The sequence below is a fragment of the Oncorhynchus mykiss genome, chromosome 21, assembly GCF_057628025.1.
Source record: "Oncorhynchus mykiss isolate SJ-2025 chromosome 21, ASM5762802v1, whole genome shotgun sequence".
Classification (NCBI taxonomy): Eukaryota; Metazoa; Chordata; class Actinopteri; order Salmoniformes; family Salmonidae; genus Oncorhynchus; species Oncorhynchus mykiss.
Window position 1 is genome coordinate 32,602,773 of NC_143042.1, and position 21,167 is coordinate 32,623,939.

A 21,167-nucleotide genomic window follows, 5' to 3' on the forward strand; every position below is an offset into this window, starting at 1 on the left:
AAGATATTTCACATCGGTTTAGATGGTACAATGATTGAATGACTGCTGGTTTTGTCATATATACTGAAATTAGGCGAGCAATTTTGAATTTTTGAAACCAGGAAATGGAAGAGCGGTTTCTGCATAATGCACCTTTTTAATCAATTTTAAAATCAGTCACAAAAACACAACAAAATGTGAAAAAAGTAAAAGGGTGTGAATACTTTCTGAAGGTACTGTATGTACATTTTCTTTACCATTTTATTTGTATAATGACTTTTACTAACAATATTATGTACTGTTAACATTTTTCCTGCTGTTGCTGTCTTAAACCTTAAATAGGAAGAAGTTTTATGGGCTGTGATGTGTACACTAATGCAAGAACAGTATCACAACTGCTATAGCCTAGCCTTTTATCAATTCTCTATGCCAACTCTGGAGGGGGAAAGTGCACACTTTTTATACTTGGAAAGTTGTGTCAAGTTTATAGTAGTATACTTTTTACGTATTTCAGCAAATAAAGGCAACAAAAAGTTAATTTACAATAAAGTCATACAATCTACTGAGCATTAATGTTTTCAAATATGGAAGATGTATTGAAGTCGAGTGAAGGAGAAAAGGGAGATCTAAAAATTCACTTTATGAACAAGTAACTATGGGTGACGGGTCACATTTTTGCCCACTAAATACACTGCTCAAAAAAATAACATATCCTAGATCTGAATGAATTAAATATTCTTATTAAATACTTTTTTCTTTACATAGTTGAATGTGCTGACAACAAAATCACACAAAAATGATCAATGGAAATCAAATGTATCAACCCATGGAGGTCTGGATTTGGAGTCACACTCAAAATTAAAGTGGAAAACCACACTACAGGCTGATCCAACTTTGATGTAATGTCCTTAAAACAAGTCAAAATGAGGCTCAGTAGTGTGTGTGGTCTCCACGTGCCTGTATGACCTCCCTACAACGCCTGGGCATGCTCCTGATGAGGTGGCGGATGGTCTCCTGAGGGATCTCCTCCCAGACCTGGACTAAAGCATCCGCCAACTCCTGGACAGTCTGTGGTGCAACGTGGCGTTGGTGGATGGAGCGAGACATGATGTCCCAGATGTGCTCAATTGGATTCAGGTCTGGGGAACGGGCGGGCCAGTCCATAGCATCAATGCCTTCCTCTTGCAGGAACTGCTGACACACTCCAGCCACATGAGGTCTAGCATTGTCTTGCATTAGGAGGAACCCAGGGCCAACCACACCAGAATATGGTCTCACAAGGGGTCTGAGGATCTCATCTCGGTACCTAATGGCAGTCAGGCTACCTCTGGCGAGCACATGGAGAGCTGTGCGGCCCCCCAAAGAAATGCCACCCCACACCATGACTGACCCACCGCCAAACCGGTCATGCTGGAGGATGTTGCAGGCAGCAGAATGTTCTCCACGACGTCTCCAGACTGTTACGTCTGTCACATGTGCTCAATGTGAACCTGCTTTCATCTGTGAAGAGCACAGGGCGCCAGTGGCGAATTTGCCAATCTTGGTGTTCTCTGGCAAATGCCAAACGTCCTGCACGGTGTTGGGCTGTAAGCACAACCCCCACCTGTGGACATCGGGCCCTCATATCACCCTCATGGAGTCTGTTTCTGACCGTTTGAGCAGACACATGCACATTTGTGGCCTGCTGGAGGTCATTTTGCAGGGCTCTGGCAGTGCTCCTCCTGCTCCTCCTTGCACAAAGGCGGAGGTAGCGGTCCTGCTGCTGGGTTGTTGCCCTCCTACGGCCTCCTCCACGTCTCCTGATGTACTGGCCTGTCTCCTGGTAGCGCCTCCATGCTCTGGACACTACGCTGACAGACACAGCAAACCTTCTTGCCACAGCTCGCATTGATGTGCCATCCTGGATGAGCTGCACTACCTGAACCACTTGTGTGGGTTGTGGACTCCGTCTCATGCTACCACTAGAGTAAAAGCACCGGCAGCATTCAAAAGTGACCAAAACATCAGCCAGGAAGCATAGTAACTGAGAAGTGGTCTGTGGTCCCCACCTGCAGAACCACTCCTTTATTGGTGGTGTCTTGCTAAATCCCTATAATTTCCACCTGTTGTCTATTCCATTTTTACAACAGCATGTGGAATTTATTGTTGCTTCCTAAGTGGACAGTTTGATTTCACAGAAGTGTGATTGACTTGGAGTTACAATGTGTTGTTTAAGTGTTCCCTTAATTTTTTTGAGCAGTGTACTTTAGATAACTCAAAATGGGTATTAGAGCAAATATTTAAGCCAAAGTATTTATTTACAGTGTGTGTATGGCATATGTTCTACTATTCCACACAGCTCAATGGTTTCCACAACAATAATATCCTAGACTACATACCCTAAGTCTTTTGAAGTGTTAAGTATATATGAGAATGCCTACAATATTAATCAACACAGCATGAAAAAAGTCCCCACATATACACAGTCATGTTTGCACAAGACTTAAGTTGTCCCAACACTGAATCATAATCATCATCACTTAAGTGTTCATCATCTCCAAAAACCTCTGATGATAAACTCTAGGACTATTGCATGTCTTATGTCAGTAATGGGCAGAGCAGAAACATTTCCTCAACTGAGAAACATAAGGCAATTGTGCTCCGAATGTTGTCCATGATTTTGTCAGGGTTACCATCCATTGGCTGATGTGCCATAAACTGAGACTCCCATGAACACCTGTGTGCCATCTCAAGTGCAAGGTCATGTAATTTCTCTCTCGGGTATTACCTATGCTCTTCAATCACCAGCCTATGTCTTGGTTGTAATTGTTGTCCAGCATGCCTCTCCAAAGGGCTTGAATTGCCCTGACATACGTCATTGTAGTTGCATGAGGTAGCACAATTTTTACAGCGGTCATGTTTGGGTGATACTGGCTGCTCCATGCAGACTGTTAAGGTTTTCTTCCATCGAAGGAGAGGAGGACCAAAATACAGCGTGGTTATTTCGATACATGTTTAATAAAATATAAACAATACAAAACAATAAACGTGAAAACCTAAACAGCCTTATCTGGTGCAAACAAACACAGAGACAGAAACAATCACCCACGAAACACTCAAAGAATATGGCTGCCTAAATATGGTTCCCAATCAGAGACCACAATAAACACCTGCCTCTGATTGAGAACCACTCCAGACAGCCATAGACTATTCTAGACAACCCCACTATACCACAATCCCAATACCTACAAAAACCCCAAGACAAAACACACCACATAATAAACCCATGTCACACCCTAGCCTAACCAAAATAATAAAGAAAACACAAAATACTAAGACCAGGGCGTGACAGTGACATCATAAAAGAGCTGTAACAGTTTCACCCGCTTGCAGCTTGTACTATTTGAAACTCCCAACAGGCTGTTTTCCATGTTACAGGATACAGTGCCTTCATAAAGTATTCAGACCCCTTGACTTTTTCCACATTTTGTTACGTTACAGCCTTATTGTAACATTTATTAAATTGTTTTTTTCTTCCCTCATCAATCTACAAAATACAGTTATTTTTTTATTTTCACAACTGAAATAACACATTTACATAAGTATTCAGGCCCTTTACGCATACATTTTGTTGAAGCACCTTTAGCAGTGATTACAGCCTTGAGTCTTCTTGGGTATGACGCTACAAGCCACAATCACAACTGACCGTGATTGGGAGTCCCATAGGGTGGCGCACAATTGGCCCAGGGTCCGGGTTTGGCCGGTGTAGGCCATCATCGTAAATAAGAATTTGTTCTTAACTGACTTGAATATAAATTAAAAGCTTGGCACACCTGTATTTGGGGAGTTTCTCCCATTCTTCTCTATATTCTTTCTCCCATTCTTCTCTATAGATCCTCTCAAGCTCTGTCAGGTTGGTTGGGGAGTGTTGCTGCACAGCTATTCAATGGTCTCTCCAGAGATGTTCGATCAGGTTCAATTCCGGGCTCTGGCTGGACCACTCAAGGACATTGAGACCTGTCCCGAAGCCACTCCTGCGTTGTCTTGGCTATGTGCATCAAGGATCTCTGTACTTTGCTCCGTTCATCTTTGCCTCGATCTTGACTAGTCTCCCAGTCCCTGGTGCTGAAAAACATCACCACAAAATGTAGTCAACACCATGCTTCACCGTAGGGATCGTGCCAGGTTTCCTCCAGACATGACGGGTTGCATTCAGGCCAAAGAGTTCAATTTTGGTTTCATCAGACCAGAGAATCTTGTTTCTCATTTACCGAGAGGCCTTTAGTTACCTTTTTGGCAAACTCCAAGCAGGCTGTCATGTGCCTTTTACTGAGGAGTGGCTTCCGTATGGCCACTTTACCATAAAGGCCTGATTTGGTGGTGGTGCAGAGATGGTTGTCCTTCTGGAAGGTTCTCCCATCTCCACAGAGGAACTCTGGAGCTCTGTCAGAGTGACCATCGGGTTCTTGGTCACCTCCCTGACCAAGGCCCTTTTTAAATCAATTTTAGAATTTAAAAAATGTGGGAAAAGCAAAGGGGTCTGAATACTTTGGAGGCACTCCCCACTCTTCCATATGCCTGCAATTAAGACTGAACATCTTGTGGTACATAGTTGACTACATGTTGGACACCCTTAAAGTCTACCCCTATGCCCAGTGCTGAAGTAGCCTAGCCATCACAACTCTGATATTAGATTAGTCTTATTTTAAGGCTGCGATGTGCAGTTTTATGTGCTTGGGTGTCTGAGTGGTACATGTCCAAAAACCTGTTTTCCATTGTGCCCTCTGCTCTTGCTGGATTCACAGATTTCTCCCCAGGGAAATTCTGAAAAACCTTGTTGTACAGAAAAGAACAGTCTTCAATTCTCTTACACTATAGGATAGTTCTTGGGATCTCAGGTCCATTTGACTCCAACATTGTGAGCAACCATAAAAATGTCTCTACGGGGTCAGAGGGCACCTTCTTCACGGCCAGTCTGCTGATGTCCCTGTCAGGACTTTTCACAACCTCAACACATTGCTGCATGCACAGGTGCTTCATTGTGCTCTTCCTTGTAGCATTGGATGCTGTAGCTCTGATGGCCAATACAGGAACTGGTAGGGTGTCCGCAGCTCGCCAACCATTCCACACCACTTCCAAAAAGCAGCCTCCTTCCCCTGCGCCTTACCCCTTTTATAGGAAATGGGATAAAAACAAGAAAATATGCAATAGTTGTAATAAAGGACTAAATGTGAAGTGTTTCTGGAAGCTAGTTTGTCTCGGGTCACTACTTCACCGGGCAGCCATTTGAATGTGTACTTTTTATTTTCTATTAAAAGGCAATTGTTCAATTATGGGCCTAGTTGGTTTAGCCACATAAAAAGGCAGCAACCTTCCCGCTAGCCATGATTGGCTGAGTTAATGGGTGGGCTGGACATGCCGAGAGATGAGTCGGATTGGTCTGCCATATCGCATGCTTCTGTCTATTTGAGCTGGTCAGTATTGTGTAGGTAATCCTGTTTAACGTCGCTTGTTGAAATCACTGGGATTAGAGTATGATATTTTAGGAGATGGAGAAAACACCTGTCTCTGGATTAACTATTCAAACTAAGGGCAGCCATAGCATCTGTGACAGGGAGAAGCAACCATTCATGATGTATACAGGTAAGATAGTCTAACTAGCTACATTTTCAGATATTACACGTTTCTAATTTTGACAGTCGTTTTCATTTCAAGTTAGTGTACTGTTAGCTAGCTAGCTAACGTTAGCTGGCTGGCTCGCTAGCTAATGTTATGTGTATAATTTTATTATTATCTCAGAGCCATTTGCTTTGCTAGTTATAGCCTAATGTTAGCTAGATTGCTGGATGGTTAGTTACCTGCAGATTCAAGCAGGGTAGTAATGTCATGAGTTGGGATTATGGTTCATTGTTTACCTAGCTAGCTAGCAACATGTCTTAACAATGTTTGCCAGTTAGCTTGGGTGTTTGACTGTTGTTGTTAGGACAGAACGCTCAGATCAACCCTTAAAGAGATGGGTGGAGCTAAAGCTAAAGAGGGTGTGAACGATGCTGAATGGGTGTAGACAAAGAGCTCTCCAGTAGGTACCAAAACATTAAATGGCTATTTTCTGTGAGGTTACAAGTTGATTAACTTTCAAAGCAGAATTACTTTCCCGTTGTTCCTCAAATGTAGCTTTGTGTGTCTGCTTTTATCCAATGTAAAAAACACAATTTCAAATGTTGCTACTTAGGACCGAATCAAGGAGGCCGGTCACAAATAATACTGGTTCAATGACAACATTGTCATGTTGAAGGTAGGAGCATGGCCTTAGTGTTCATTTAAAGTAATGTCATTTTAACAAAAGGTCCAACATTATTTTAAGTGACATACCTAGTAAGTTTGGACACACCTACTTATTCAAGGGTTTTTCTTTATTTTAACTATTTTCTACATTGTAGAATAAAAGAGAAGACATCAAAACTATTAAATAACACATGGAATCGTGTAGTCACCAAAAAAGTGTTAAACAAATCATATTTTATATTTGAGATTCTTCAAAGTGGCCTCCCTTTGCTTTGATGACAGTGTTGCATACTCTTGGCATTCTCTCAACCAGCTTCATGAGGTAGTAACCTGGAATACATTTCAATTAACAGGTGTGCCTTGTTAAAAGTTAATTTGTGGAATTTCTTTCTTTCCTTAATGCGTTTGAGCCAATCAGTTGTGTTGTGACAAGGTATACAGAAGGTGTCCCTATGTAGTAAAATACCAACATTATAGAACAGCTCAAATAAGGAAAGAGAAACGACAGTCCATTACTTTAAGACATGAAGGTCAGTCAATGAGGAACATTTCAAGTACTTTAAAAGTTTCTTCATGTGCAGCTGCAAAAAAATAAATATATTATAGGTACTTAGTTTTATTAGTTGTATTAGTAATTGCAGCAGTTTTAGATGTAGCCCTATTTAGTAGTTTTACAACTTTTTGTCTCTTATTATTAGACAGTAGTTGCCATTATTATTCTTGTTATTTAGTATTGTTTTTTAATTATTTATTTGGACATTTAAAAATTGGATGGTGCATCTCAAAAGATTTCATCCTGCAAAATGTAAAATACTAACTTACTAGCTAAGTTGCCTAACATTTAGTTAGCTGAACAATACCTAGCTAGATTGATTTTCAGCCAGGCTTAGAACAAACCATGTTTCATTTCATCAATATCATGCAAATAAGTAGGCCTACATGCAAAAAAGCTCATTGTGACTAAAACAGTTGTTAATTCACTGGGGAGTTGCTGCTTGTTTTCCTGCTTGCTTTTGCAATGGAATAAATGGAGTTCTGAGATTACTTTTAAAGCTACGACATCAATTTCAGATTAACCGGCTTTTACTGCAATTTCAGGTAAAAACTAAATAAATAATAAGGAAAATGATTATACATTTCAGCTGTTTCAAAAACATTTCTCTGCTATTATGATTTTTACTGTAGGCAATCTGTTGTAGTGAGAAGAGGCCCTTAGTCAAGCGGTACAATACTGTGCGTGTCTGCTATTGCTGTCTGTGTGTAGTTGTGTGTGACTTGGCTCTGTCTAGGTTATTTGGAAATGGGTATAACCACACTCTCTTAAATAAAGCAATATTGTGCTTCTAAGTGTAATCCAGTCTCTCTGGTATTTTCACTTTCATTCTTCCTGTTTTAGACCAGACGTTAATCTCCAACACAACAAAAAGTGGGGAATCCCATATCCCTCTCTTGCTTTTTCATCCCTCTCTCTCTTGCTCTTTCCTCCTCCCTCTCTCTTTCTCCTGGCACCACCAATGTTTGGCACAGTTTCGTGGGCACTTGCTGTATTGTTTTCAGTTTCTGTAAGTTGTAATGTTGCCGGGGCCAGTTGCCAGGGTCCATGGAGAGGTATGGGGGCATTGACAAGTTGACGGAGGGATGGAGGGAGGAGAACAAGAGAGAAGAGGGATGGTTAGAGAATGATAGATGGAACAGACGTGGAGGTCCCAAGGTTGGCTCTATCGGAGATCATCAGTCAGGGAGAGTGGTGTGTGTGTGCACGTGCTCGTGCATCTGTGTGTATGTGTGTGAGTCTGTGTGCATGTGCGTCTGTGTAATTGAGTGTGTGTCAGTGATGGAGTAGGTTATTACAGTCTACAGGGACACTACTGCAGCAGTAATGCTCTTTACTCCGGTCTACGTCCCAAATGGAACCCTATTCCCTATGTAGTGCACTATTTTTAACCCATATGTCCCATATGGCTCTGGTCAAAGTAGTGCACTAGATATGGAGTAGGGAGCCATTTGGAACGCATACTCCACTGTCTGTAATACAACATCTGACAACACTTTAACAATATGCTGACTTCATACTACTTCTACACACATGCACATACTCTGAACTGATGCACGTGATACGAATAAGTGCCTGCTACATGGGCCTATGCTTTACTAAGGGTTTACTTAATAAGTCTGCCCTATCTTGCATATTAAATATTGTCTACATAAAGCATATTCAAGAGTTTAGTGCATTACACAATTATATGGTTTGTGCCAATACCAATATCAAGTATGATTTCAGTTCACCCACTGCAGCACCAATCATCATTTTATTTTATGGCGTGTTCTGTTGTGATATAACTGGAATCCCAGCAGGACCAATCACATGTTTTTTATTTCTTGTGACATCACAGGACCCGTCGGTGACCCTGAACGTTCCGCTGGGTGCCATTGGCCGGGTGGAGAAGATGGGCGGAGCCTCTAGTCGGGGGGAGAACTCATACGGGCTGGACATCACCTGCAAGGTAAGATACTTCTTCATGGCCCTGACACCCCTATTTTATACACAATGGTTCAGTCCTAGTCTGTCAGATATAATCGGAATGAAACACAATTTCATTTATTTTTAACATTGTGCTCAGAGACGTTAATTCCAGTGTTGGATCAGGAAGTTACAACATCAAGACGATAACTATTTATTTTATACTGACATTTTGTGTGTTGTGTGTGTCTCCCAACAGGACATGAGGAACCTGAGGTTTGCGCTGAAGCAAGAGGGCCACAGCAGAAGAGACATCTTCGATATACTCTTTAGATACGCCTTTCCACTATCCCACGGCCTGGTACGTACACACCTTTTTTCCTTCTACCTTTTTTTATTTAGTCTCACCTGATATTATTACCACTTTTAATAACTGTTTAACAACTATAATTGTACAAGACATGTGCTTTATTAGAGTTCGTCAGTTTGAGGTGGCCTGTTATTTCCCTTTGCACATCATTAGAGTCAAACAATCACTCACAAAGAGCAGTTTACTTAGCGAAACGCTCCCATGTTGTTTGCATGACAAATAAAACCTCAGTATTGACAAGTCAATCACATTCTCTCTCTCTCCCTCAGCTTCTGTTTGCTTACCTGAGTCAGGAGAAATATGAAGAGAATGGCTGGAGTGTCTACAAACCCATGGAAGAGTTCAGGCGGCAGGTAAGCCTCATCATTGTCTTATTAAATGTGTCATTACATTGCTATGATAAGTCTTATAGGGTTTATGTGTCTATTGGGCCAGGTCCAATGTCACAGCTTTTAACTCTGTCACTTACATGTAACTGCCAAAATAATAAAAACACTTGAGTAAATGAGGGATACGAAGTATATTGAAAGCATGTGCTTCCACACAAGTGTGGGTCCTGACTTAAAATAGCAATTAACATCACATCATGCTTAGGGTCATGTATAAAAAATATATATATATTTTGTCTACCAAGGCTATGCCCTCATTGGATAACAATGCCCCCATCCACAGGGCACAAGTGGGGTAATAAATGGTTTGATGAGCATGAAAACGATGTAAACCATATGCCATGGCCCTCTCAGTCACCAGATCTCAACCCAATTGAACACTTATGGGAGATTCTGGAGCGGCCGGCGCCTGAGACAGCATTTTCCACCACCGTCAACAAAATACCAAATGATGGAATTTCTTATGGAAGAAGGGTGTTGCATCCCTCCCAGAGTTCCAGACACTTGTAGAATCCTATGCCAATGTGCATTGAAGCTGTTCTGGCTCGTGGTGGCTAGGCTTGGGGGTGGTATCCAGATTTCTATACCTTCAAACCATGTGCCATCCTGGGATATACAGTAAATGTAAAAAAATTAAAGGCCCAAATGCTAACAAGTACTAAGGATTCTCATAGCAGATGCAAGGTAAATGCTAATGAGTGTATGCAAACATTTACTACTAGGAAAGAAAACCCAGCTCATAAAGTTATGCAAATGCAGTTTTCAGCATGCACAAAACAAATATTAGGCAGCAGGGATCTCAATCCAGGGGGGATCCTCTCTGTTGCTGTTACCAAGAAGCTTGATCTTGCAAGCTAACGTTAGTCACTTTGCTAACAAGTTAGAAAAACCCAGCTGGTGAGAATTTATTTGGGACATCTTAGATAGTTAACTTAATAGCTATAAAATATATAGCTGGCAAACATTAGTAGTGAATTTCATACAAGTGTAACTTAATCACCTCACTTAAGTTGTGCAGCAGGAGTGACTCACCTCACGAATCTCCCATTTTGCTCATCTTTGTAAACAAACATACACGACTGTCTCAAACAGCTGTTTTCGGAAACTAGTAACTGTAAGCTTCATAAAGTGATCTAACGACGAAATGGTAAACACAATCTGCTTTATCTATTATCTAGTGCACAAGTTGACTGCAGGTATTTGTTTAAAAAGTACTAATATTCAAAGCCAAAACAACATCACTTACCAGAATGCTAACGAAATGCTAACAAGTACTAAGGAGTCCTCATAGAGAATGCTAACAAACATTTTGTACAGTTTCTGAACTAAACTGTACAAGTATACAAGTAACTCAAAAATGCTACTCACAGTTTGCTGAACCCCCAAACAAATATTAGCCAGCAAGACTCTTGATCCATGAGGGGACTATCTGCTGTTACCAAGCGAATGCATGAATTTTTTTGGAAGAAGCTAACCACTTAGCTGGATAGCTAACTAATGACTAAATTAGCAAACCAAATGCACAACTGCAAAGAATTTAGCATATTTTAGACAGTTAACTTAATAGTTATAAGATATCTAGCTGGCAAACATTTAGTTGTGAGTTCCATACTTTAATTAAATCACCAGGCGCATGCTGCACGACAGTGAGTGACTCTGGTCTCTTGTTGTGTGCTTATAAACAAACACCGCGTGACTTGGAACGTAAGCTACATAATAATGTGATAGGTGAAATGAAGAATGCAATGTTCTTTATCTCCTAATGTATTGCACAAGTTGACTGCAGGTATTTACTTAAAAAGTAGCTACAAATATTCAAATGTATTAAAAAATGTCAAGTATTTTGAACTGTATTGACGGTAATTGAAAAAGCACCCCGTGGCTTTTTCGAAATACCCCTGTATACGGTATACTGCCCAAGCCTAGTAGTTGGCCAACATCCTATTTAGACACTTTGTGTTGGTGTTACCTGTACTTAGTCTGTTTTTAAATACTGTCCTTATCCTGTCATCGGTGATGTAGTACTGTACTTCACCAATAATGCCTTCGAGTCACAACCTGCAATCTCTTCTCTGATTGGGTGTTTGTCTACCCCGGTCCCCAGGGCTTACCCACTGACAAGTGGCGTATCACGTTCATCAATGACAACTACGAGCTGTGTGACACCTACCCCACTATACTGGTGGTTCCCTTCAAAGCTACAGAGGAAGACCTGAGGAAAGTGTCTACCTTCAGGTCGAGAGGACGCATACCGGTAACTCCCCATTTCCTCATCCTATCCTCACATTCTTCCAGCCCTCTCTATTCACCTTATCACGCTTTCTTTTCTTCCATCTCTTTATCCCTCTATCATATCCATGTGTTCTATCTCTCTTACTTCCTTCCTTACACCCAACCCCCCTCCCTCTCCCACACCCCTCCATCTTCCACCTCCCCACTTACCTAACCCTCTCTCTCGCTCACTCTAACACTGCTTCTTTCTTTCTCGCCTCTCTCTAGGTCCTATCCTGGATCCACCGTGAGAACCAGGCCGTTATCTGCCGCTGCTCCCAGCCCCTGGTGGGGATGTCTGGGAAGAGGAACAAGGACGACGAGCGCTACCTGGACGTGATCCGGGAGGCCAACGGCACTGCCAAGCTCACCATCTACGACGCACGGCCCAGCGTCAACGCCGTTGCCAACAAGGTCAGGGGACAAAGGTCACAATGGGGTCAATGGATCATATCGGGACACTTCCACCCTTTTTATTTACATGTACAGAAAAGCTAGCGAGGAATCTTTGGTATTGAGTTTTTTTTATGTGAGCTCCTACATCACAGCAAAGCTTTGCTACATACAGACAAAGAGTGATACGGTGCAATGTTCTGGAAGGAGGTGTGTTGGTGATGGTGTCTTTTAGACATCCACATAGAATGGGCTGTTGTATTCTCTTGTTGTCTACTGTAGGGCCTTGCTAGTAGTCTCCTACATTGTTTACTGGTGTCAGAATCGAGGAGGTAGAGTTTAGAAGCTAAGAGGACACAACAACTACACTGTGTGTGAGTGTGTTTGGACTCTACTGATATGAAATCTGAGGATAATCCCAAAATGTCTGACACCCAAGTGAGAGGCTTTTAACAGCTAGCTGCCCTCTGCACATTGTGCCTGCAGTGTGTGTGTGTCATAGACTGATCAAAAGCCCAAAGCATTTACTAATGGCCCTGTTTGAATACCCTCAAGTGAGGAATTGGTAACACTTTATAATAACACCTTGGAATAAGACATTTATAATGGGTTAGTAAATAGTTTATTCATCATTTAATAAACCTTACGCCCACATTTGTAAATGTTAGTAAACAAATGTATTCACATTTATAAACAACTTTTAAAGTATGTTATGATTCCTAAGATCATTTCTAAGATTTTGAATATACAGCTCTGGAAAAAATTGAGACCACTGCAAAATGATACGTTTCTCTAGTTTTACAGGTATGTGTTTTGGTAAAAATTAAAATTTTTGTTTTATTATAAAAACTACTGACAACATTTCTCCCAAATTCCAAATAAAAATATTGTCATTATTTGAGGTCTGACAACACTGCATTGTTTTTGTTATTTTGACCCGTTGTCATTTTCTGCAAATAAATGCTCTGAATAACAATATTTTTATTTGTAATTTGGGACAAATGTTGTCCGTAGTGTTTTGAATAAAACAAAAATGTAAATTTTACGCAAACACATACCTATAAATAGTAAAACCGAAAAAACTGATCATTTTGCAGTGGCCTCTTAATTTTTTCCAGAACTCTAGGTCCTTAAGCCAGCAGCATACCACCCTGCATACCACTGCTGGCTTGCTTCTGAAGCTAAATAATCCCCAGTTTAACGATTGGCTCATTCATCCCCCCCCAGTCCCCTATAACTATTCCCCAGGTCGTTGCTGCAAATGAAAACATGTTCTCAGTCAACTTACCTGGTAAAATAACGGATAAATAAAAAAATCACTTTAGACAAGGCCTATTTATAGTTTATAAATACTTTATAAATGTTTAGAGTGACCAGTGTAATTTCTAACAAAAAGATGCCATTGGTAGACATTCCAGCAGTACCTGATGTTCCTTAAGTTCTCAAAAAGGCCCTTATATTTTTTTCTCAATATTCAAACAGGGCCAGTGATTTTTTTTGTGACATCACTCTCTAACCTTAACCTCTGACCTCTATTCCATCCCTGTAGGCCACGGGTGGGGGTTACGAAGGAGACGACACTTATCAGAACGCTGAGCTGGTGTTTCTGGACATACACAACATCCACGTCATGAGAGAGTCACTGAAGAAGCTAAAGGACATCGTCTATCCCAACGTAGAGGAGTCACACTGGCTGTCTAGTCTGGAGTCTACACACTGGCTAGAACACATCAAGGTAGGGATGTGCACGCACCAGGGTTGGGCTCAATTCGAATTGAAGTCAGTCAATTCAGGAAGTGATTTGAATAAAAAATAAATGACTTCTCCCTTTCAGTTTATCTGGAAGTCTTTGTCAATCATTGAATTGGAATTTCCATTTTGCTACCTGAATTGACTGCCTTCAATTAGAATTGAGCCCAACCCTGGCACACACACACACCTCAACACCCCTCTCCTCTAGCTGGTGTAATTGGGAGCCATCCAGGTAGCAGATAAGATCAGTGGGGGTAACAGTGTGGTGGTCCACTGTAGTGACTTTAACTCTCTTGTTCTTTCTCGCTCTCTCTTACGCTCTTACTCTCCTCCTCTCTCCAGCTCGTCCTCTCCGGAGCCATCCAGGTAGCAGATAAGATATCGGGGGGTAACTCTGTGGTGGTCCACTGTAGTGATGGGTGGGACCGGACAGCCCAGCTCACCTCTCTGGCCATGCTGATGCTGGACAGCCACTACCGCACCCTCAGGGGCTTCCAGGTGAGTAAGAAGGATGGGAGAGAAGGGGAAAGGGGAGAGGGAGGGAGGGTGGGAGCAAGAGAAAGGGTGATGAAGAGGGGGCAGCCACTACAGCACACTCAGGGGCTTTCAGGTGAGTAGGAGGGATGGAGGGAGGAAGGGTGGGTGGAAGGGAAGGGGAAGAGGTAAGGGAAGAACAGGGGACAGCCACTATCACACACTCAATGGATTCCAGGTATGTATGTATGAATTGTTGTAATCAAATTGACGAGGCAACTAGATGTATAAATATACATTTATTAATTCATTCAGGTACTGCTGGAGAAGGAGTGGATCAGCTTCGGACACAAGTTTGCCTCTGTAAGTCAGACAAAGCCTTTTTTTTTTTCTCCTCGTGGACATTTAATCACATTTATGATCAGGAAAACCAGACTCTGTGCTGTCCATGTTCAGAGTTTTCTTTCTTTCTGTATAACTCATTATTTCTAGAAACGTATGTGTGCCCTCACTCTTGCATGCATCAGTCCCAGGGCTGCAATTGTCACCCCAAGTGATGTACCAGTTGTTATACAACTTCCCTGTTGACGGCACCTATACTCTCTGCAATGTTATGACTGTGTGATTGCATAGATATCACCTCTGTCTTACAGTATGTAAATGACCAAAAAGTACAAGCTACAGTGACAGGAAGCTGATAACACGCCATATCGTTTCTCTGTTTGTGTATGTGTAGAGGATAGGACACGGGGATAAGAACCATGCAGACCAGGATAGGTCTCCTATCTTTGTACAGTTCATAGACTGTGTCTGGCAGATGACCAAACAGGTAGGTACACACACACACTCACCTGTGTTTGGCTACGACTCTATCTCAATTTGTCTTTCTCCACCTTCTCAACCACCTTCCCATATTGGTGAGAAGGCCTAAGGTCCCTCTCGTGCCCTTCTTCTCCAATGGGTTTTGAGAAGGAAGTAAGGAGAGAGGAAGTAAGGAGAGAGGATGCACGGAATCAAGGAAATATTAACTGAGACAGCCATCAAGTTGTTTTCAAACCAGTCAGGCAATCAAATTTATTTATGAAGTGCTATACAGAAACCCAGCCTAAAACCCCAAACAGCTTGCAATGCAAATGTAGAAGCACGGTGGCTAGGAAAAACGCCCTAGAACAGCAGGAACCTAGGAAGAAACCTAGAGAGGAACCAGGCTCTGAGGGGTGGCCAGTCCTCTTCTGGCTGTGCCAGGTGGAGATTATAACAGAACATGGCCAAGATGTTCAAACGTTCATAGATGACCAGCAGGGTCAAATAATAATAATCACAGTGGTTGTAGAGGGTGCAACAGGTCAGCACCTCAGGAGTAAATGTCATGTGACTTTTCATAGCCGATCATTCAGAGTTAGAAGACAGCAGGTGCGGTTGAGAGAGAGTCGAAAACAGCAGGTCTGGGACAAGGTAGCACATCCGGTGAACAGGTCAGAGTTCCATAGCTGCAGGCAGAACCATTGAAACTGGAGCAGCAGCACGACCAGGTGGACTGGGGACAGCAAGGAGTCATCAGGCCAGGTAGTCCTGAGGCATGGTCCTAGGGCTCAGGTACTCCTAGAGAAGAGAGAAAATTAGAGGGAGCATACTTAAATTCACACAGACAGAAGACAGAAGAAATACTCCAGGTATAACAGACTGACCCTAGCCCCACGATACATAAACTATTGCAGCATAATTACTGGAGGCTGAGACAGGAGGGGTCGGGGGACACTGTGGCTCCGTCCGACTATACCCCCGGACAGGGCCAACCAGGCAGGATATATCCCCACCCAGTTTGCCCAATCACAGCCCACTAGAGGGATATCTTCAATCACTAACTTACTACCCTGAGACAAGGCCGAGTATAGCCCACAAAGATCTCCCCCACGGCACAAACCCTGGGGGGGGCGCCAACCCGGACAGGAAGATCATGTCAGAGACTCAACCCACTCAAGTGACGCATCCCTTCTAGGGACGGCATGGAAGAGCACCAGTAAGCTAGTGACTCAGCCCTCGTAATAGGGTTAGAGGCAGAGAATCCCAGTGGAGAGATGGGAACCGGCAAGGCAGAGACAGCAAGGGTGGTTCGTCGCTCCAGTGCCTTTCCATTCAGTTTAACCCCCCTGGGCCAGACTACACTCAATCATAGGACCTACTGGAGAGATGAGTCTTCAATAAAGACTTAAAGGTCGAGACCGAGTCTGCGTCTCTCACATGGATAGGCAGACCATTCCATAAAAATGTATCTCTATAGGTGAAAGCCCTGCCTCCAGCTGTTTGCTTAGAAATTATAGGGACAGTAAGGAGGCTTGCGTCTTGTGACCGTAGAGTACGTGTAGGTATGTACGGCAGGACCAAATCGGAAAGATAGGTAGGAGAAATTCCATGTAATGCTTTGTAGGTTAGCAGTAAAACCTTGAAATCAGCCCTAGCCTTAACAGGAAACCAGTCTAGAGAGGCTAGCACTGGAGTAATATGATAAAAAATGTTGATTCTAGTCAAGATTCTAGCAGCCGTGTTTAGCACTAACTGAAGTTTATTTAGTGCTTTATCCGGGTAGCCAGAAAGTAGAGCATTGCAGTAGTCTAATCTAGAAGTGACAAAAGCATGGATACATTTTTCTGCATAATTTTTGGACAAAGAGTTTCAGATTTTTGCAATGTTACGTAGATGGAAAAAGTCTTTCCTGGAAACCGTCTTGATATGTTCGTCAAAAGAGAAATCAGGGTCCAGAGTAATGCTGAGGTCCTTTACAGTTTTATTTGAGACGACTGTACAACCATCAAGATGAATTGTTAGATCCCACAGAAGATCTCTTTGTTTCTTGGTACCTAAAACTAGCATCTCTGTTTTGTCCGAGTTTAAAAAATAAAAGAATTGTCACCATCCACTTCATTATGTCTGAAATGCAGGCTTCCAGGAAGGGCAATTTTGGGGCTTCACCATGTTTCATCAAAATGTACAGCTGTGTATCGTCTGCATAGCAGTGAAAGTTAGCATTATGTTTCCGAATGACATCACCAAGAGGTAAAATATATAGTGAAAACAATAGTGGGCCTAAAACGGAACCTTGCGGAACACCGAAATGTACAGTTGATTTGTCAGAGGACAGACCATACACAGAGACAAACTATTATCTTTCCGACAGATAAGATCTAAACCAGGCGAGAACTTGTCCGTGTAGACCAATTTGGGTTTCCAATCTCTCAAAAATAATGTGGTGATCGATGGTATCAAAAGCAGCACTAAGGTCTAGGAGCACGAGGACAGATGCAGAGCCTTGGTCTGACGCCATTAAAAGGTCATTTACCACCTTCACGAGTGCAGTCTCAGTGCTATGATGGGGTCTAAAACCAGACTGAAGCGTTTCGTATACATTGTTATTCTTCAGGAAGGCAGTGAGTTGCTGTGCAACAGCTTTTTCCAAAAGATTTGAGAGAAATGGGAGAATCGATATGGTCCGATTTGTTTTTTTTTCCTTCTCCTTCTATCTTCTGGGTCAAGGTTTGGCTTTTTCAAGAGAGGCTTTATTGCTGTCACTTTTAGTGAGTACACATCCGGTGGATAGGGAGCTGTTTATTATACTCAACATAGGAGGGCCAAGCACAGGAAGCAGCTCTTTCAGTAGTTTAGTTGGAATAGGGTTCAGGATGCAAGCTTAAAGGTTTAGAAGCCATGACTATTTTCATCAATGTGTCAAGAGATATAGTATTAACAAACTTGAGTATCTCACTTGATCCTAAGTTCTGGCAGTGTTGTGCAGACTCAGGACAACTGTGCTTTGGAGAAATATGTAGATTTAAAGAGGAGTCCGTAATTTGCTTTCTGATGATCATGTTCTTTTCGTCAAATAAGTTCATGAATTTATCACTGCTGAAGTGAAAGCCATCCAGGCGTTACATTTCTCTCTTTCTCCTTCTCCTCTCTTCTTTCCTTATTTCCCCATCAGTTCCCGACAGCGTTTGAGTTCAACGAGCGGCTCCTAATGACCATCCTGGATCACCTGTTCAGCTGTCGCTTTGGAACCTTCCTCTACAACTGTGAGAGCGCCAGGGACACCAACGTAAGTCAGACTGTTACTATCTGTTTTAACTCTCACTCACTCACTCACTCACTCACTCACTCACTCACTCACTCACTCACTCACTCACCTGGGACACCAACGTAAGTTATGCTGTCACTTTCCTCATTCTCTCCTCCATCTATTTTTCTCCATCTGTTTATCACTCTCTCTGTTCCTCTACAACTGCAAGTATCTGAGACCACAACATAATGAGTCAGAGCCCCACTTCTCTATCTTTTGGTAATTTCCTCCTTTCCAATACACCCTCTCTTCTCTCTACAATATTTCTCTCTCCCAACCCTCTCTCTTCATCTCCAACCCTTCCCTGTCTATAATATTTCTCTCTCCCTCTCTTTGTCCAACCACGCTCCCTCCCCCTCCCTCTCTCCATCCTGATCATGTGAAGTAGAGCAGAAGAGAGAGGGAGAAAGATGGGACGCATCACTGGTTCTGAGTTTCAAACAGACAATAACAATGCACTATGGGGGATGCAACACACATTAGTACACACTGCACTCACTCTGACACAAACAGACTGTCTGCGTAACAGCACATCTAGAAAACAAAGATACCCTCTTATCTACACACACCTCTCCCTTTTCATCCCAGTGTAAACATTTGTAGATTGCACAAGGGTCTAATTATTGGTCCAGAGACTCATTGCTGTATCCGCTCTTTCTTTAGTTTGCTCTCCATCTATCTGTGGTGCCAATGGCTCAGGTAATTCAGGGTTTGATTCAAGCGTGGGCCATAAGCTAAATATATCTATTAACTGTAGGTTGCGTTGGATAAAAACGTCTGATCTTTCTCCCACTATCCCTCTCTCTCCAGGAGGGGTGGTCTAAGACGTGCTTCTGTGGTCCCTGGTCAAAAGTAGCCTATGCGGAGTCGCCAGAAAACGTTATCAGGGATGCGGTATTTTCAACCTAACATAAGTGTGAACTCGGCTCAGGCGTCTTTCTACCCCTGCTACGTTAGGTTAGGTCAACAGTCCTCCTAACCTCAACCCTTTCTACACCCCTCGCTCTCAATTTGTGTTCTTCCCTTCCATCTCCCTCTCATGGAGGTTCGGTGTAATACGATGTCTCTGTGGTCGTTGGTGAACAGTGATACTTCCCACCTCTCTCTCTCTCTCTTTAACTAAAGTGTTATTCTTTTCACCAGGTGGTGCTGTCTAAGATGGTTTCTCTGTGGTCATTGATGAACCTGAACCTTCTCCCTCTTCCTCCATCCTTCTCACTCACTCTCTCTAAACCAATCATTTTTCTTCTTCTCTATTTCTCTCTCTCCAGGAGGTACGGTCTAAGACAGTGTCCCTGTGGTCGTTGGTGAACAGTGACTCTACTTCCTACCTGAACCCCTTCTACACTCCTGAGTCCAGTAGGGTCCTCTACCCCGTAGCCAGCATGAGACACCTAGAGCTTTGGGTGACTTATTACATCCGCTGGAACCCACGCATACGACAACAGGTAGAGCGGGATGGGAGGATGGATGGAGAATAAATGAAAGTACTGTTACACTTTAACCTCTGTAATAAGGCTACATAACGCTGTCATAATGGCCGCTTATGACAACTGACATTACATAGTCATAACACACATTTAGTCCAGCTAATATACTGTATCGTTATCTAGACCCTGGTTCATAAGGCCAAAACTAATACTGTGATAACGATCACAACTGATGTTACAAATTTATAACATAAATGTAATAGGGAGGAGGTCAGAGACCTGACCATGTGGTGGAAGGGCAACAACCTCTCTCTCAACGTGATCAAGACAAAGGAGATGATTGTGGACTACAGGAAAAGGAAGACCGAGCACGCCTCCATTCTCATCGACGGGGTTGTAGTGGAGCAGGTTGAGAGCTTCATGTTCCTTAGCATCCACATCACCAACAAACTAACATGGTCCAAGCACACCAAGACATTCATGAAGAGGGCACGACAAAACCCATTCCCCCTCGGGAAACTGAAAAGATTTGGCGTGGGTCCTCAGATCCTCAAAAGGTTTTACAGCTGCACCATCGAGAGCATCCTGATGATCCTGAGCAGTTGCCTGGTATGGCCCGTAGACACTACAGAGGGTAGTGCGTATGGCCCGGCCCAGTACATCACCGGGGCTAAGCTTCCTGCCGTCCAGGACCTCTATACCAGGCAGTGTCAGAAGAAGGCCCTAAAAATTGTCAGACTCCAGCCACCCTATTCATAGACTGTTCTCTCTGCTACCGCACGGTAAATGGTACCGGAGCGCCAAATCTAGGTCCAACAGGCTTCTAAACAGCTTCTACCCCCAAACCATAAGACTCCTGTACAGCTAATCAAATGACCACCCAGCCTATTTGCATTGACCTCCTCCCTCTCTTCTATGCTGCTTCTACTCTCTGTTGTTATCTATGCATAGTCACTTTAATAACTCTACCTACATGTACATATTACCTCAATTGCCTTGACACAGGTGCCCCCGCACATTGACTCTGTACCGGCACCTCCTATATATTACTGCTGCTCTTTAATTATTTGTTATTCTTACCTCTTACTTTTTTTTTGTTGGTATTTTCTTGTTGTTGGTTAAGAGGTTGTAAATAAGCATTTCACTGTAAGGTGAATAAAGGTGAATAAAAATGTATTTTATTGATTTTGATAATCCAGGTAGCTAGTGGGCTAGCTGACGTTTTGTTAGGATTTAGCCAAAACTCAGAATATACCATACTGTCAGTCAAATA

At 42.7% G+C, this 21,167-nt stretch overlaps 1 protein-coding gene across 4 annotated transcripts in view; it reads left to right on the forward strand.

Annotated features, from left to right (window-relative positions):
* The window catches only part of LOC110500343 (myotubularin), a 63,107-nt gene that overhangs the window by 28,296 nt on the left and 13,644 nt on the right, over window positions 1-21,167 (forward strand). For all 4 annotated transcript variants that reach the window (XM_021577658.3, XM_021577659.3, XM_036957768.2 and 1 more), the window contains 11 exons: window positions 8,637-8,747; window positions 8,964-9,065; window positions 9,344-9,427; window positions 11,568-11,717; window positions 11,963-12,148; window positions 13,677-13,862; window positions 14,222-14,377; window positions 14,669-14,716; window positions 15,090-15,182; window positions 18,330-18,443; window positions 19,736-19,912. In XM_021577658.3, coding sequence (XP_021433333.3) covers window positions 8,637-8,747; window positions 8,964-9,065; window positions 9,344-9,427; window positions 11,568-11,717; window positions 11,963-12,148; window positions 13,677-13,862; window positions 14,222-14,377; window positions 14,669-14,716; window positions 15,090-15,182; window positions 18,330-18,443; window positions 19,736-19,912 — 1,407 coding nt within the window. The remainder of the gene's footprint in view (window positions 1-8,636; window positions 8,748-8,963; window positions 9,066-9,343; window positions 9,428-11,567; window positions 11,718-11,962; window positions 12,149-13,676; window positions 13,863-14,221; window positions 14,378-14,668; window positions 14,717-15,089; window positions 15,183-18,329; window positions 18,444-19,735; window positions 19,913-21,167) is intronic.